The sequence below is a fragment of the Mya arenaria genome, chromosome 5, assembly GCF_026914265.1.
Source record: "Mya arenaria isolate MELC-2E11 chromosome 5, ASM2691426v1".
In the NCBI taxonomy this organism is placed as follows: Eukaryota; Metazoa; Mollusca; class Bivalvia; order Myida; family Myidae; genus Mya; species Mya arenaria.
This window is the reverse complement of record NC_069126.1, coordinates 37974935-37992280: the sequence shown is the minus strand read 5'-3', so window position 1 is coordinate 37992280 and position 17346 is coordinate 37974935. Positions and strand designations below refer to the sequence as shown.

Sequence of the window (17346 nt, the reverse complement as noted above, 5' to 3'; positions counted from 1 at the left end):
TTTGTTTCAAAACACGACTCACATTAAGGTATTGTTTAGAAGGATGATCAAACACTGGTGGACAAGACAACCGTCTTGCATTCTGTAAAACAATGTATATACATTATATGGGGATGTTATTTTGTATAAAAGTGTATTACACTGAAAGTGAATAGTTGAAGATGATGAACATGGCTGTCCTCCCGTAGACTCTCAAATTTCGATGATTAAGCGGAGAATCTGTACATTTGCACACTCAAAGTAGGCTAAAAATCTAGCATCAAACATTAATTTCGATGAAACGATTCTAAGCGGTCTATTTATTTATACATTCCTCTCAGATTAAATAATGTGTTAACACATGAGTGTGATTGCCTTTTAAAACATAGTATTATATAGTTCCAATGATTGTACAGTTTGTAACTGTATCGAGTCCAAAAGATTTATAACTATGAAGTCCAATGTCAATCCAATTTGCAACTGTATGAGAGTTCAGTATATGTCCCAACTTGTAACCGCTAAGAGACAAGTATATGTCTAATTTTGTCCAATGTCTGCTCTACCTTGAGACGTCTATAAAGTTTCAAATTATAACTGTAACCTATCGGGGGACATCTGTAAGGAATCAAACTTATAGCTGTATAGAGTCCAATAGTCGTCCTATAGCACGTCTGTAAAGTGTTAAATAAACTTTAGAGTCCAATACTCGTCCTATGACACGTCAGTAAAGTGTCAAATAAACTGTATAAATGGTAATTTAACTGTAAAAGAAGAGGCCGATGTATGTTCACTTTTGTAACTGTTTAGATTCCAATACATGCCCTATTGGCCGCTTTTTGGCCTTCTGATAAGATGGAAACATATATGTTTTGAATCCAAATACAAAATTTATATGTGCAACGTATTTATTTTATTCACAAAAATCATGTTTATTGTTAGATATAGCTAGAATACTAAAACTGAACGTGTTGAAAGTAAAGTTATACCATTTAACGACATTTCCGTCAGGCTGTATAGAATTGAAGTGCGTGTGGTTGTATAGAGAATCACGCCAACCATTGTCATTGTCCAAGGTCCAACTGTTATTGTACCTTGGACCAACGACCACGGTAGGCGTGAATTATCTAACACAATCTCGAAGTTTACCAGAGATGGCTGAGTTGATACGATTGTTCCTACGTGACATAGATAAAACAATTGATAACCCTTAATGTTTACATAAATGTGGATTGACATATTCACGGTTGATAACTGTAACGCTGCCTTTCTTCACGATGTATATATAGATAAACACGTCCTCATCCCAAATCGGGCTTCACTTAATTTACTTAACACTTACAGTAAACTTGAAGCAATGTCCATACATGCTAGAACATAGGTTTATCACCTAGCTAATTGTATTAAAAAAACAATTTTCATCACCTTTTCTTAAGTAATGACAGGAACTTATCGGTTGTAATCATACAGTTTGGGGCCACTCAAAAATTCGTCGATTCGATTGTCATTATCTAGTAACAGAATTGTAAAAAAACAATCAATCACTCTTGTCGCGCAACACTTTCATTTTGGGTATGTTGGGTTTAAACGCCCTAGTGACAGTTCTGGTCATTTAGAGGCGTTGCCAGTTCATACGGGCTTAAAGACAAAAGCGAAGCAGTTGTCTGCACAAACCCTCTTACGGCTTGTACGGGTATGCAAGGGACTACTTCCCTTTTGACGGAGTGATAGGTATGAAAACATCGGGCACCACTGAATCATAAAAATGGGGAACACAAAACTTGTCATATATTTTTCTTATAAAGCGCGTGCATACCGGCAACAAAATTGTACATGTTTTTGGCGAGGTTTTACCTCCGTTAATTAATGACAATTCAATTCTTAAATGGCATCATGACGTTGACGCCAACAACGTTTGCAAGCGTGGCTGCGTTAAGTTATGCGGAAGGTTACATGGTGACGTCATCAATATTCACGTGTACCGAGACGGTCACGTGGAGCGGCTCTTTTACTTGTTAGCCAGTTGGTAAGCTGTCCTATTCCTTCAACGTTTAATACATATTCAAGATATGCATTTTTATTAGTCAAAAATATTCGGTTAATCAAAAAAGACGTATGACGTCAGTTTCATAGTCGCGAAATCACACGTTTTTACATTTCAATCAAGAATGCGGCTGCCCCACGTCCCCAGCACATGGAGTTTACGTGTTAACGTCGACATCGTACGGTTCCCTGGTGGTCCTCACATGCGCCCCCAGGTACACACCGTTTTCCGGTTCAGCCACGTGTCTCAGCACGGGCACATGGAGAACCCAGGAAATATGCACACCCATCCGAAAGTCCGGTCATTGCACTTCTCCTGACAGATATGAAAGTAGCATGTGTAATCACTTATACATTCGCTTGAAATCGCGCTTATCTATAAACCACCTTGTCTTAAGAGCTCATACCTTGTAAGGCCAAAAAAGAATACCTGTGTTTCCGGTTACCCGGCCGACCCTATTTTTTCCTCGCCGACCCTAATCATTTTTAGGCATACAAGTAAAAAAAATATCGTCGTTATTTTCGTTGTTTCTCTGTCCCTGTTCTCGGAGAATAAACTTTCATTCTTGATATGTATTACCGAGACTCTTTGTCAACAGAAAAAACAAATGGCCGAGTTCGCTGAACCCTGTCCAAACACGTGGTTGATCACAGGAAACATATTTTGAATTATAGTTCGCGGTGTTATTTATCCATTTCCATGTCCAAAATAAAACTTACCGTTTTACGATTAGGCTTTGCGTATATCATGCAGGCTTCTTACGATTAGGCTTTGCGAATTCATGCAGGCTAACTGCCAGGTTCCAATACACATTTCATAAATCGTTACATTAATCTATCCACAATTACCAATGGTTATTTATTTCGCCCCTTTTTAAGTCCCATCGACTGAAATCCAAACAAAAACCTGTGAAAGTTTACAGGACATTTATTGGAATGTGTCGGCTGCAGATTATTAATTATTATTATTAACCTACCTCCATTTGAAGGCCTAGTTTAAAGAGCTCACAGTTGACAAGAAAATCGGCGATTTTCCTCAAGCAAATTAACAAATTTAGTTGATAATTGACTGTTTGGCTAGAACATTATCACAGATTTGTAGAAATTAAAGTGCTGGAGTTTTCCGAACTGAAACTGATCGCGACTTATAAACGAGTATTGTATACAAAAAACACCAGATTATATTGGCACAATTGGCGGGAAAATACGGTAGTCGAAGGTAAGAAAACGATTTCAGACATTAAACAATGCTGTTTTATCAGACGTTTTGTAAATTAGAAAACGCTTAAATATTACATAATTGATCTGATGCAACAGAAAATTGCAGGATATGGAAACAGTAAAAAAAAAATACCGACCGACCGACGCTATTTTTTTTTCGACATGTAACCGGAAACACGGATATTTTTTTGCCTTAAATAACTCCTTATCCGCGTTTACTTGTTCTATTATTACTATCTCCACATTAGAGAGCTCACAGTTGACGTGAAAATCGGCGACTTTCTTCAAGCAAATTAACAAGTTTAGTTGATAATTGACTGTTTGGCTAGAACATTATTACAGATTGGTAGAAATTGAAGTACTGGATTTGTTCTAAAAACCGATCGCGTCTTATAAACGAGTATTGTATACAAAAAAAAAACACACCAGATTTCATAGGCAAAATAGGCGGGAAATTACGGTAGTCGAAGGTATGAAAATGATTTTAGACAGATTTCTGACTTCTGTGAATTATGAAACGCTTAGATATAACATAATTAATCCAATGCAACAGAATATTGCATGAAATCGAAAATGTAACAAAAAAAAAATCCCGACCTACCGACCCTATTTTTTCCCATGTTACCGGAAACACAGGTATTTTTTTGGCCTTAGGTTTAATTGTAACGTTATGCGCACTACTGTATTAACTGGTTTAAAGTTGCAGATAATTGATACAGGTTCCCTTCTTGTTATAACAATATGTAAATTACGAGTACTAGTGCGTGTTTGAATTTGAATGAACACGACTCCTTCTTTGGAACTTCGTCGTTCATTTGAGCCACTTGCAAAGTGCATGTAAGTTAAGGCTCGATAATAAACGTTTTTCACTGTATGCGTGTCTTGTTTTCTTCCCTTAGGTCTTTAAGACTTGTATTAATTTGCTACTGTACAAGTTATATTATTGTCTCACGTGACAAGTTTCAAATCAAAGGTTACACTGATGTTGCAATCATACCTTAACCAACCATATGTGGTCATTTGTGTATATTACATGGTATGTATGGCAGTAAAGTCGACTTTATGACTGTCACTGAGTTTTCTTCTCTATATATGACTCATTTTAAACGTATCAAAGTAAAATAAAGTTCAGCAAAGATAACTTAATATCAACCATGATAGTTATTTTGTTATTGTTGTGTTTTTAATAAAATAATTACTGTTTTGATGCCATATAAAACATAGTGAGCTTAGGTATACTTATGATTAATATCAACAACAATCTTTCATTCTTCTCCAAAGAGTCCATATGTAAAACCTCACCTATTATAAAAGTGCAATACGTTACAGGGCATAATGTATTATTATACAAAGGGAGACTAATTCGAAATCTTGGTATTTGTCTATATTTAGTAACAAGACAATATGCTCTGATGAGTTGTGTTTTCTTGTAAGTAGGCAGTACAAAACATTACCACTCCATAATGCACCTAGAATAAAGCTTACAAAGCTGTATGCACTGGTATGTTCTGTTTTTGTTAAAAGATTAACTGTTTACCTGAATTGGCAATCACACTCTACTCATATAGCAAACGTTTCGGACGAGAATGTGCAATTTATAATGAAAGCTGTCATAAGTTGTGTAGCATAAAACGCCGATAGTTTAAATAATATTTTTAATCGTGCAATATATAATAAAGAGTTATGTATGACCACCAGTAATGAATTTGATTCGGTATGTACTAAAGATAATTATGTACGATCATCACCAAACTTGGACAATATGTGTATGTGCAGAATATCCCGGCCATGTCGCCCAGTCACATCAGACTACTGACTCTTAAATTGCTTTAATTATAAAACCGTTCGTAGTCCGCGCTGTTACTCAATGGGCTTTAGTTTTTCACATAAATATCCAGGCCGATAATCAACAGACTTAAACAATATATGTATGCCCAGAATACCTGGGCTAAATTAAAACAAAAGCTTTGTCGTCTTCAGACTTAGCCCTTGAATAGCTTAAATTGCACAAACTTCATGTTGTCTGTGCTGTTACTCTATATCCGTTTAACCGATCATTCTCACAGTTAGACAATATGTGTATGGAAATATACTCGGTTAAATTAAAACACAGCTATGTCGCCCCTTTCACTTCATAGTTATGGCCCTTAAAATGCCCACACTGTCCACGCTGTAAATCGATACGCTTTTTGTCGATTATCGCCAAACTTGGATGATATGTATATATTATATTAAGAGCTCTAGTCATTACAGAGTTAGAGCCCTTAAATTGCTTAAAAACACGAACATTTTGTGTTTGCGCTGTGTCTCAATGAGATTTTGTTCGTTCATCACCAAACCTGGAAAAATATGTATGGACATAACATCTCAGCCAAGCTAGATAATCAGCTCTGTCGAAACAGACACACCAGAGTTATGGCCCTTGCATTGCTTAAGGTAAACATGTGTATGTGCTCTCTGTGTGTTACTCGAAAAGCTTATGACCGATCATCACCAAACGTTGATTATATGTTGCGGCTACCTTCACTAACCATCCATATCTGTCGCCCCAGCCGCTTCAGAGATATGGCCATTGAATTGCTTAAATATCACAAACTTTGAAAATAAAATTAATAATTTTGACAGTCGTATCTTAAAATGTGTGTACATTTATAGATAAACATGTAGATGTGGACCAATCAGTCAAATCAATAAACATGTAGGTGTGGACCATTCAGTCAAATCAATATCGATTTTGTTCACTGGAAATAAGCCAAATACGGAATATAGTTCTGCTGGAATAACATTATACATAAAGAGATGAAATGTTGTAGTTTTTCAAAGTAGGCAATGCAAATTTCGGTACTGGACTGCGTCAAATTAGTCACTGCATACTGTTAACATTATGCATCAAAAATACCCTATTTGAATTTGTCTTTTACTTGGAGACCAAAGTATGCTATGGTGCACACTTTAGCTTTCCAGACAAGAATGTGTCTTAGTAATAAGAGTTGTACCAGCATTACGTTGAAATTTTTCATAGAACTTATTTTGATTTTCAACCATAAGTGTGTGATCATTATAAGCTGGTTCAGGCTATAACTTGCAAATCATGTATTCAATCTAACCAGTATTACCAGCAATGTGACATATACATGGTCGGGACGGAGATACTCTGTCTGCTTCACTCTTTTGAACACCAGACACGGACAGGATTCGGTTAACTTGTTATATCGGGACAAAGTTCAGGAGTCTTTTATTCGAGTTAGCGTGTTTCACACGCATGATGACTGATGAGATGTTTAATGTACTCAAAAGTACCTGGAAAGTGGTTATTCGTGAAAGAGTCTTTAGTACGAATTGAGACCTTTCCGAAGTTGGTGAATTTTTTGGGATTGTAGATTTGCGTTTCCGCCATGACATCTGGTAGAGAGTATTACGCCTAGAGAGTACCAGACAAATTCGGAACCATACCATCCTACAATTTTGTGCATAAAGTTAACAAATTATCATCTTCGACGTTAGCGAGATATCCCATGATGGTGGCATATATGGGTGGACGTTGTTTGTTTCCATTGTAGTTCATGGTAGTAATCCGCTATTCATCTCTTTTGTGAGTTCGGGGCACAGTCGGAACTTCGGTTTCGTATCGTTTGAAGCCATGTTGTTGATTAATGGGTAGTTAGTGGTGTGTATACCACTTCGATACCTGGTAGATGGTTTTAGGCTATTTTTCATTAAAGCGAGTTTTCCCAGTGCGGCGACATACATATTTTGGGATGTTGATGTGTCACCTATCACATCTGCCAAATTGTACTCCACGATACTTCTCTCTAGTGTGTATTAGACCAAGCTGGATTCCGGAGACGGTATCGGCTCGGTGTCAACATTGCAAGCTTTTAAAAAAGGTGAATCAACGAGTTTTTCCAGGGGGGGAGGGGGCGGTGACCAGCATATGGTGGGATGATGGGATTAGCTTACAAGATTGCCAGCCTTTTATTGAGTATTTTTCAGGGTGGTGACCTACATGTGTGATGAAAGGTATGCTCCCCCAAGGGTGCGGATCAAGATTTGACGTTAGAGGGGGTTGTAACCTTTTGACCTTCACTCATCCCTTAGAAACGAAATTTATTTGGTTTAAAATGTTTGTAGGGGTGGTGTAGGAATTCCCCAAATTAATTTTTAAAATTTATAGTCCGAAATGGTGGATTTTGAGCCTAATTTATTATTATTTTTCTCCTGTATTGAAATAAAACGTAAACTTGGGAAATCTTTTCAAGGTGCCCCCCTCCTGGATCCGCTTGTGCCCCCAACTTCACTGAGAATCAGAGTAAGCCGAAGTTCGGGAACGGCATTGGTTTAGTAATATTTTAGTAATACTTGTACAATGTAACATAACTTTTCTTTTTAACCCGATTAACTAAATTGCAAACTATAGTTTGAAGATTGTAGATTGCGATTAGGGTTATAGCTGAGAAGATCCGGACATCAGGGGTGCAAGCCCAATGTTAGGCACATCGTATTTGTATGGGTAAAATGTTATTATATGAAATTCATTCGTATTTGTACGAGCAGTTATAATACTTGGTCCAGTGCAGAGAACACTGGAAAGTGAGTTCTACTGCTTTTTTGTGTGAAAATATACATATACGAGCATGATTCTCGAGGATGTCTAGGCTAACAATACCTCTCCTTCGTACGCATTCCGATACGTTTTGAGAACTAGATCTAAAGTGTTTTTTTCCGCAAAGTTATATTAACGATGGTAACTTAAAAAGCAGAATGCAATTCATTTGTTTGAAAATACCATGTTTGTAAGCAATCAATATTTGGCAAAAATGACATTTGGGATTTGATTAGGACGTTTGACAATAAGGCAAATACACAATATAAACTATATATTTTTATAGCGAAACAATTTTGTTAATCGTCTGTATTGTAGAGAGCCCGTGGCTTACATGAATATCGATAGATTTGTGTAACAGTAATTTGCGAAGCGATTCAGAACATTGAGATTTACCTTATATCCTCAGTGTTTCTTGACACCTGTATCACATCACGTCTAAATTGATGTATAAACATGCATGTTTTTTCGACCATTACTCGATCTCGGTGGTACCTGTTTATACACCGACATCGACATGAACGTGATATATGACGTCATAATAACTTCATATCATAACCCCTATGAAACGATACTTATACACCGACATCGACATGAACGTGATATACCACATAATAATAACTTCATATCATAACCCCTGTGTATCGATTTTTATACACCGACATCGACATGAACGTGATATATGACGTCAGAATAACTTCATATCATAACCCCTGTGTATCGATTTTTATACACCGACATCGACATGAACGTGATATATGACGTCATAATAACTTCATATCATAACCCCTATGAAACGATACTTATACACCGACATCGACATGAACGTGATATACCACATAATAATAACTTCATATCATAACCCCTGTGTATCGATATTTATACACCGACATCGACATCAACGTGATATATGACGTCAGAATAACTTCATATCATAACCTCTATCTATCGATATTTATACACCGACATCGACATCAACGTGATATATGACGTCAGAATAACTTCATATCATAACCCCTATGTATCGATATGTATACACCGACATCGACATCAACGTGATATACCACATAATAATAACTTCATATCATAACCCCTGTGTATCGATAGTTATACACCGACATCGACATCAACGTGATATATGACGTCAGAATAACTTCATGTCATGACCCCTATGTATCGATAGTTATACACCGACATCGACATCAACGTGATATATGACGTCAGAATAACTTTATTTCATAACCCCTATGTATCGATAAATTTCAAACTGTGGTACGCATGTAAACAATAGCCCAAAAAATGTTGATGATTGGGTGAAGTGTGAAAGGTACGCTACTTTATTGGCCGAAAATGTAGATTACATTCTCAATTTAATAAGATTATACTTACTTAATAACGGTACTTTTCACGATGCATGCGATTCTACTTTAAGACTTGCACAAAGAAAACGAACAAAATATTCCTACAGCACATAAGAAACAAAACTAAACAATCGTAGGCATATTTGTAAATACTGGGTGGTTTATTTACTCAATCCGTTACATTTTGACGTTGGCTGCGTACGTTTCCATCACAAGACAATATTTTTTCGATGCGTTCTTAGACAAACATGCACGTGTGTATGGGACCAACACACTGATCGAAAGACAAACTAATGCATCTGTTTTGCGTTATGTCTCTGTAACAGACTGAGTATAGCGAAAACATACCCGGATTGACATATCCACATTCATTTGTACATCACCCGTGACTAGTGGCACCGACAAACGTATTGAAATGTGTTTGATTTCCGTCAAAGCACTTCTACGTCAAACTTGCAAATGGATTTCCACCACGAACGTCACATTCTTAACTTTGAATAGTTGGAAAATTCCCGATCATGAAGAAGTCGTTCTAACTTCCGTTGTTGTTTATCATAATACCAGGCTCTGGCTTATCTAAAATAAATGACCATGCTTTGTATTTGCCTATTTCAAGGTCATAGTTAAAATTACATTTTTAAACGGTTTCAGTTATGGTTTCTAGCGCTTCCCTAAAATACTGAAATAACTAGTATACTGAATACACGTAATCATTGACACCCTGTTTCTTTTCATTATAAGGCATTTTTCAATGTTAATAAAATGTTCATGGTTCTGACATATTTTTAAATCGAATTATATACAAACATCTTTTTGGCGTGAAGGAGTGTAAGGTCCGCAATCAGTTAAAGCAGTTTTCAATATTCAGTACCGTATCTAACTATAAAAGACGATCATGCATCTCATTCAATTCGAAGTTTCCTACATGATGCTACCTTCGAGTCTTAATATCTTGCATTGCAGTACACGGCCATCAAGTCTTCATTTCTTGCATTGCAGAACACGGCCATTCCGTCTCCATTTATTGCATTGCAGGACACGGCCATTCCGTCTTCATTTGTTGCATTGCAGGACACGGCCATTCCGTCTTAATTTCTTGCATTGCAGAGCACGGCCATTTAATCTTCATTTCTTGCATTGCAGAACACGGCCATTCCGTCTTCATTTCTTGCATTGCAGAACACGGCCATTCCGTCTTCATTTCTTGCCTTGCAGAACACGGCCATTCCGTCTTCATTTCTTGCATTGCAGAACACGGCCATTCCGTCTTCATTTCTTGCATTGCAGAACACGGCCATTCCGTCTTCATTTCTTGCATTGCAGAACACGGCCATTCCGTCTTCATTTCTTGCTTTGCAGGACACGCCCATTCCGTCTTCATTTATTGCATTGCAGAACACGCCCATTCCGTCTTCATTTCTTGCATTGCAGAACACGCCCATTCCGTCTTCATTTCTTGCATTGCAGAACACGGCCATTCCGTCTTCATTTCTTGCATTGCAGAACACGCCCATTCCGTCTTCATTTCTTGCTTTGCAGGACACGCCCATTCCGTCTTCATTTCTTACATTGCAGAACACGCTCATTCCGTCTTCATTTCTTACATTGCAGAACACGCCCATTCCGTCTTCATTTCTTACATTGCAGAACACGCTCATTCCGTCTTCATTTCTTACTTGCAGAACACGCCCATTCCGTCTTAATTTATTGCATTGCAGAACACGGCCATTCCGTCTTAATTTCTTACATTGCAGAACACGCCCATTCCGTCTTAATTTATTGCATTGCAGAATACGGCCATTCCGTCTTCATTTCTTGCAATGCAGAGCACGCCCATTCCGTCTTCATTTATTGCATTGCAGAACACGCCCATTCCGTCTTCATTTCTTGCATTGCAGAACACGCCCATTCCGTCTTCATTTCTTGCATTGCAGAACACGGCCATTCCGTCTTCATTTCTTGCATTGCAGAACACGCCCATTCCGTCTTCATTTCTTGCTTTGCAGGACACGCCCATTCCGTCTTCATTTCTTACATTGCAGAACACGCTCATTCCGTCTTCATTTCTTACATTGCAGAACACGCCCATTCCGTCTTCATTTCTTACATTGCAGAACACGCTCATTCCGTCTTCATTTCTTACTTGCAGAACACGCCCATTCCGTCTTAATTTATTGCATTGCAGAACACGGCCATTCCGTCTTAATTTCTTACATTGCTGAACACGCCCATTCCGTCTTAATTTATTGCATTGCAGGACACGGCCATTCCGTCGTCATTTCTTGCATTGAAGAACACGCCCATTCGGTCGTCATTTCTTGCATTGCAGGACACGGCCATTCCGTCTTCGTTTCTTGCAATGCAGCGCACTCCCATTCCGTCTTCATTTCTTGCCTTGCAGAACACGCCCATTCCGTCTTCATTCCTTGCATTGCAGAACACGCCCTTTCCGTCTTCATTTCTTACATTGCAAAACACGGCCATTCCGTCTTCATTTCTTACATTGCAGAACACGCCCATTCCGTCTTCATTTCTTACATTGCAGAACACGCCCATTCCGTCTTCATTTCTTACATTGCAGAACACGCCCATTCCGTCTTCATTTCTTGCATTGCAGAACACGCCCATTCCGTCTTAATTTCTTGCATTGCAGAACACGCCCATTCCGTCGTCATTTCTTGCATTGCAGGACACGGTCATTCCGTCGTCATTTCTTGCATTGCAGAACACGCCCATTCCGTCTTCGTTTCTTGCAATGCAGGACACGCCCATTCCGTCTCCATTTCTTGCATTGCAGAACACGCCCATTCCGTCTTCGTTTCTTGCATTACAGAACACGCCCATTCCGTCTTCATTTCTTGCATTGCAGAACACGGCCATTCCGTCTCCATTTCTTACATTGCAGAACACGCCCATTCCGTCTTCATTTCTTACATTGCAGAACACGGCCATTCCGTCTTCATTTCTTTCATTGCAGAACACGCCCATTCCGTCTTCATTTCTTACATTGCAGAACACGCCTATTCCGTCTTAATTTATTGCATTGCAGAACACGCCCATTCCGTCTTAATTTCTTGCATTGCAGAACACGCCCATTCCGTCGTCATTTCTTGCATTGCAGGACACGGCCATTCCGTCGTCATTTCTTGCAGTGCAGAACACGCCCATTCGGTCGTCATTTCTTGCATTGCAGAACACGGCCATTCCGTCTCCATTTCTTGCATTGCAGAACACGCCATTCCGTCTTCGTTCCTTGCATTGCAGAACACGCCCATTCCGTCTTTATTTCTTGCATTGCAGAACACGGTCATTCCGTCTTCATTTCTTGCATTGCAGAACACGGTCATTCCGTCTTCATTTCTTTCATTGCAGAACACGACCATTTCGTCTTCATTTCTTACATTGCAGAACACGACCATTTCGTCTTCATTTCTTGCAGTGCAGAACACGGCCATTCCGTCTTCATTTCTACTGGGGTTGTGTACAAGAACACGTGTTGCGTTGTATGTTCTGTCTGTGTTCTCACTAACTGTTATTTGTATTGCATAAGACATAGGGGAGTCACCGTCGTACACAGTTGATGATTTGTTGTCAATAAACCATGTGATATTCGCTACAGGAAAACCGAAAGGCGACTTCTATGCTAAGTTTACCAAATTGAATCTGCTTTCCTGTGTATCTGTCACCTCTTGTATGTTTTCCATTATTTTTGCCAAATAAATATATATTAATATGAACAATTAACAAAACGCTTATCTACGAAGTAAGTGTACACAGTATTGCTGGTTGGTACACCTGCTGCTTCGCTATACCAACTATCACCACTATGGCCGAGGAGTTCCGAATGACCAACTATCACCACTATGGCCGAGGAGTTCCGAATGACCAACTATCACCACTATGGCCGAGGAGTTCCGAATGACCAACTATCACCACTATGGCCGAGGAGTTCCGAATGACCAACTATCACCAATATGGCCGAGGAGTTCCGAATGACCAACTATCACCACTATGGCCGAGGAGTTCCGAATGACCAACTATCACCACTATGGCCGAGGAGTTCCGAATGACCAACTATCACCACTGTTGTGTCTTGTAAGAGGGTTGGAGTCATGAATAATATGAAGCTTAAGGAGCATGTACTCATTCTCACTATTTTGATAACTTACGTTATTGGATTTAGGTAACGTTTTATAGATTTACATGAAATATTGTGAAGGTTCATTTGTCATATGTAGGATATGCACATTGATAAAGACAGTGAACGATGTCCTTTGTATAACCAAATAAAATAAATTTACTCAGTAGTTTCCTGAGTAAAACGATCAATCAAAATAGTCAAAATATCCCAGACAACATAAGCTAGACGTCTTCCGAATTTATTTGTGAATATCAACAATTATACCACAGACTAGACTTAATATTTATATTTATTTTACCACATATTTCCGACATCACAGGCTACTTCACATTACAAAACAAAATGTATTAGGAACATGGCTTATTATTGACAGCAAATATACAGATCATTCGAAAAAGGTTGTATCTAGTTTGTGTCAGAAAGAAGTCACACCTCATTATTGCCTCTTGCCCAATGTGAAAACGACAGGAAACTGTTCCCCAAAAACACGATCATCAAACGACAGATAAAGTTAATACAGATTTAAACTGCCTCCTGTATGTAAAGAAGTTGTTATTAATTAAAATAGCATTCAATATGTATCGGGTAAGTGGGCGTGACCCAACATATTTCACTTACGTTTTTACGCCGCCAATAAAAAAGCCTCGAGTGACGAATCCACGCAAATTCCTACCTTACATACCCCATGCCTTCCCGCCAATACTCTAACGCCAAACGACAAATAAATCAAGCAGACGACAAATCGTCCGTTTTGAAACAGTAACAATTATATATAAAAATAAATAAATTTTATAGATGAATCTTTGTATCCCGTGTTTTAAACGAGTCAATGATTGTATCAAGGAATACACTCAATAAAGCTTCGTAAATATTTGTGGCCACGTAGCTATAAATTAAAAAAAATACATCCTTTACGGCACATGGTGTTGTTTCTGTACGTTTCCGTGCATAAGAGAGGAGTAATACAATGTTCCTCACTTAAGAGGGAGGCATTTATCATACATGTATGTATTTATTTATAGATATATTTACTTAAGACATTTAAGTTCCATTTGTATTGTCTTATCACATGTACTTAGGTCATACAACCATGTTCCATGAATATATGAACATATCCGATCTCACCTATAATTGTGTATATCACGGTATATGTATGTAATGCTATGTTCCATTTCTTATTCAAAGGAGACAACATAATTATCTATCCATCTAACAGGCGCGTAGCTGCCTATACGCGAGTGCGCGGCTGAATCAAGATGATTCTGACGGGGAAAAAAGCCATCTGCCTAGTTTATTTGGGTTTATTTGTATATATATAATCCTAAAACTGTCCATTTTCCAGTACTAAATAAAGCATCACAGAACGCCCAGACTGCATAATTGTTTTAAAAAATTATTGACGGGGGTGCCCCCGAACCCCTAACCACAATTATGAATCCACGTGATAAGAGGGTTAGCTACGCCCCTGATGGTAAGAACTAAATAAAGCACCTCAGAACGCCCAGAATGCATCAGAAAGCACCATATTTTCAAAATTTCCTAGGGGGCCTGCCACCGATCCCCCTAGCACAATAAACAATCCACATGAATAGAGGGCTAGCTACGCCCCTGCCTTAGTAGTCGAACACTCTCGTCCATCAAATACAAGCCTCAACAACTCCGAAGAACATCCCTAGTTCAAAAACATTTGATTTTTCACTCACTATCATTCCAGGTTTAAGTTTCAAATATGTCTGTAACATCGTAAATAAATTACATTTAGCAATCTATCAAAATAGACAACTACTTTTTGCCTAGGTAACTTGATTACACTTTCACTGTAAAATTACGACAATTGCATACAAATAAACGTTCTAAAAACTAATCAAGCAATTAATCAGCAAATTTAGAAACAGAGATAAAATATATGAGTATTATTATCAATTGTTAACGATTGATATATCTCTTGCCAAATCCTGTAACATTAATGGATTCGACCATTTTCCCACGCTCATGTCTATAATCCGGTTCAAACCGAATCTAAGGGATTGTCTCAAAATAGGTTTTACCTGTCAACTGAAATCAATGTTTGTGCAATCGATAGATATCTATCTTTCTATCTCTACGGCCATGAAACGTTATAACTTGCGAAAAAATAATCCTTGTGATCATATGTTATCAATAATCATGTCATTGACTCAAGAAACCAGAAACTATCTCAAACTATTTTAAAATTGACAGTACATACCTCAGCATTGTAATTGCTAGCTGGCTGTCTGAATGGTGTTGGGAGGCGTCTCTGAATATCGACTTTTCAAGGCGAACCTTGGCGCGGTCATCTGGGCGGATGCGCTTGCCATCCTAAGCGTAGATCGCTTTCTCATTCTGCTCATATTCTTATATGGTGTACCACCCGACCAGAGAAGAATCTGCTATCCTAATTATCTTATTCTGATGTGTCCGCTTCTGATCATAGAGGTTTTGGGTTTGATCCCCAATGTGATATATTGTGAGAAGGGTGAGAGTGGTCAAGTGGTATAGGTGTCCGCTTCTCACCCTAGAGGTTTTGGGTCCGATCCCCAATGCGATATATTGTGAGAAGAGTGAGAGTGGTCCAGTGGTATAGGTGTCCGTTTCTCACCATAGAGATTTTGGGTTCGATCCCCAATGTGACATATTGTGAGAAAGGTGAGAGTGGTCTAGTGGTATGGGTGTCCGTTTCTCACCATAGAGGTTGTGGGTTCGATCCCCAATGTGATATATTGTGAGAAAGGTGAGAGTGGTCAAGTGGTATGGGTGTCCGTTTCTCACCAAAGAGGTTGTGGGTTCGATCCCCAATGTGATATATTGTGAGAAAGGTGAGAGTGGTCAAGTGGTATAGGTGTCCGTTTCTCACCATAGAGGTTGAGGGTTCGATCCCCAATGTGACATATTGTGAGAAAGGTGAGAGTGGTCAAGTGGTATAGGTGTCCGTTTCTCACCATAGAGGTTGAGGGTTCGATCCCCAATGTGATATATTGTGAGAAGGGTGAGAGTGGTCAAGTGGTATGGGTGTCCGTTTCTCACCATAGAGGTTGAGGGTTCGATCCCCAATGTGATATATTGTGAGAAAGGTGAGAGTGGTCAAGTGGTATGGGTGTCCGTTTCTCACCATAGAGGTTGAGGGTTCGATCCCCAATGTGATATATTGTGAGAAGGGTGAGAGTGGTCAAGTGGTATGGGTGTCCGTTTCTCACCATAGAGGTTGAGGGTTCGATCCCCAATGTGATATATTGTGAGAAAAGTGAGAGTGGTCCAGTGGTATGGGTGTCCGTTTCTCACCATAGAGGTTGAGGGTTCGATCCCCAATGTGATATATTGTGAGAAAGGTGAGAGTGGTCAAGTGGTATGGGTGTCCGTTTCTCACAATAGAGGTTGAGGGTTCGATCCCCAATGTGATATATTGTGAGAAAGGTGAGAGTGGTCAAGTGGTATGGGTGTCCGTTTCTCACCATAGAGGTTGAGGGTTCGATCCCCAATGTGATATATTGTGAGAAAGGTGAGAGTGGTCAAGTGGTATGGGTGTCCGTTTCTCACCATAGAGGTTGAGGGTTCGATCCCCAATGTGATATATTGTGAGAAAGGTGAGAGTGGTCAAGTGGTATAGGTGTCCGTTTCTCACCATAGAGGTTGTGTGCTCGATCACCAATGTAATACATTTTGAGGAGGGTGAGAGTGGTCAAGTGGTCAGGTGTCCGCTTCTCATCCCAGAGGTTGAGGTTTCGATTCCCAATATATAAGTGTGACACACGCTTTGAATGAATAAGGGAAATTATATGTTATTCCAGTTTATAAGGGGAATGGTAAAACAAACTGATCCAGTGGTATTCATATACCAGTACATCTTTAGTCATTTCTTAACTTAGTCGATTTCTTAAAATGTTCATGGTCAAATTAAGAAAAAAGTAAACTATTATATCATATTATCAAATAGGATGTTTTTAAAACACCAGCCCAGGAGCATATATAAGAAAAGACATTCG

The 17346-nt window shown here is 38.8% G+C and overlaps 1 protein-coding gene across 1 annotated transcript; it reads right to left on the bottom strand.

Annotated features, from left to right (window-relative positions):
- Positions 1–10322: 10322 nt before the first annotated feature.
- Positions 10323–10862, bottom strand: LOC128235665 (circumsporozoite protein-like). Its single transcript, XM_052950470.1, has one exon. The coding sequence runs from the start codon at positions 10860–10862 to the stop codon at positions 10323–10325; it is 540 nt and encodes a 179-aa protein (XP_052806430.1).
- Positions 10863–17346: the final 6484 nt, after the last annotated feature.

Coding starts and splice junctions, on each gene's coding strand:
- LOC128235665 (XM_052950470.1), bottom strand. CDS start 10,862: ATGAGCGTGTTCTGCAATGTAAGAAATGAAGACGGAATGGGCGTGTTC.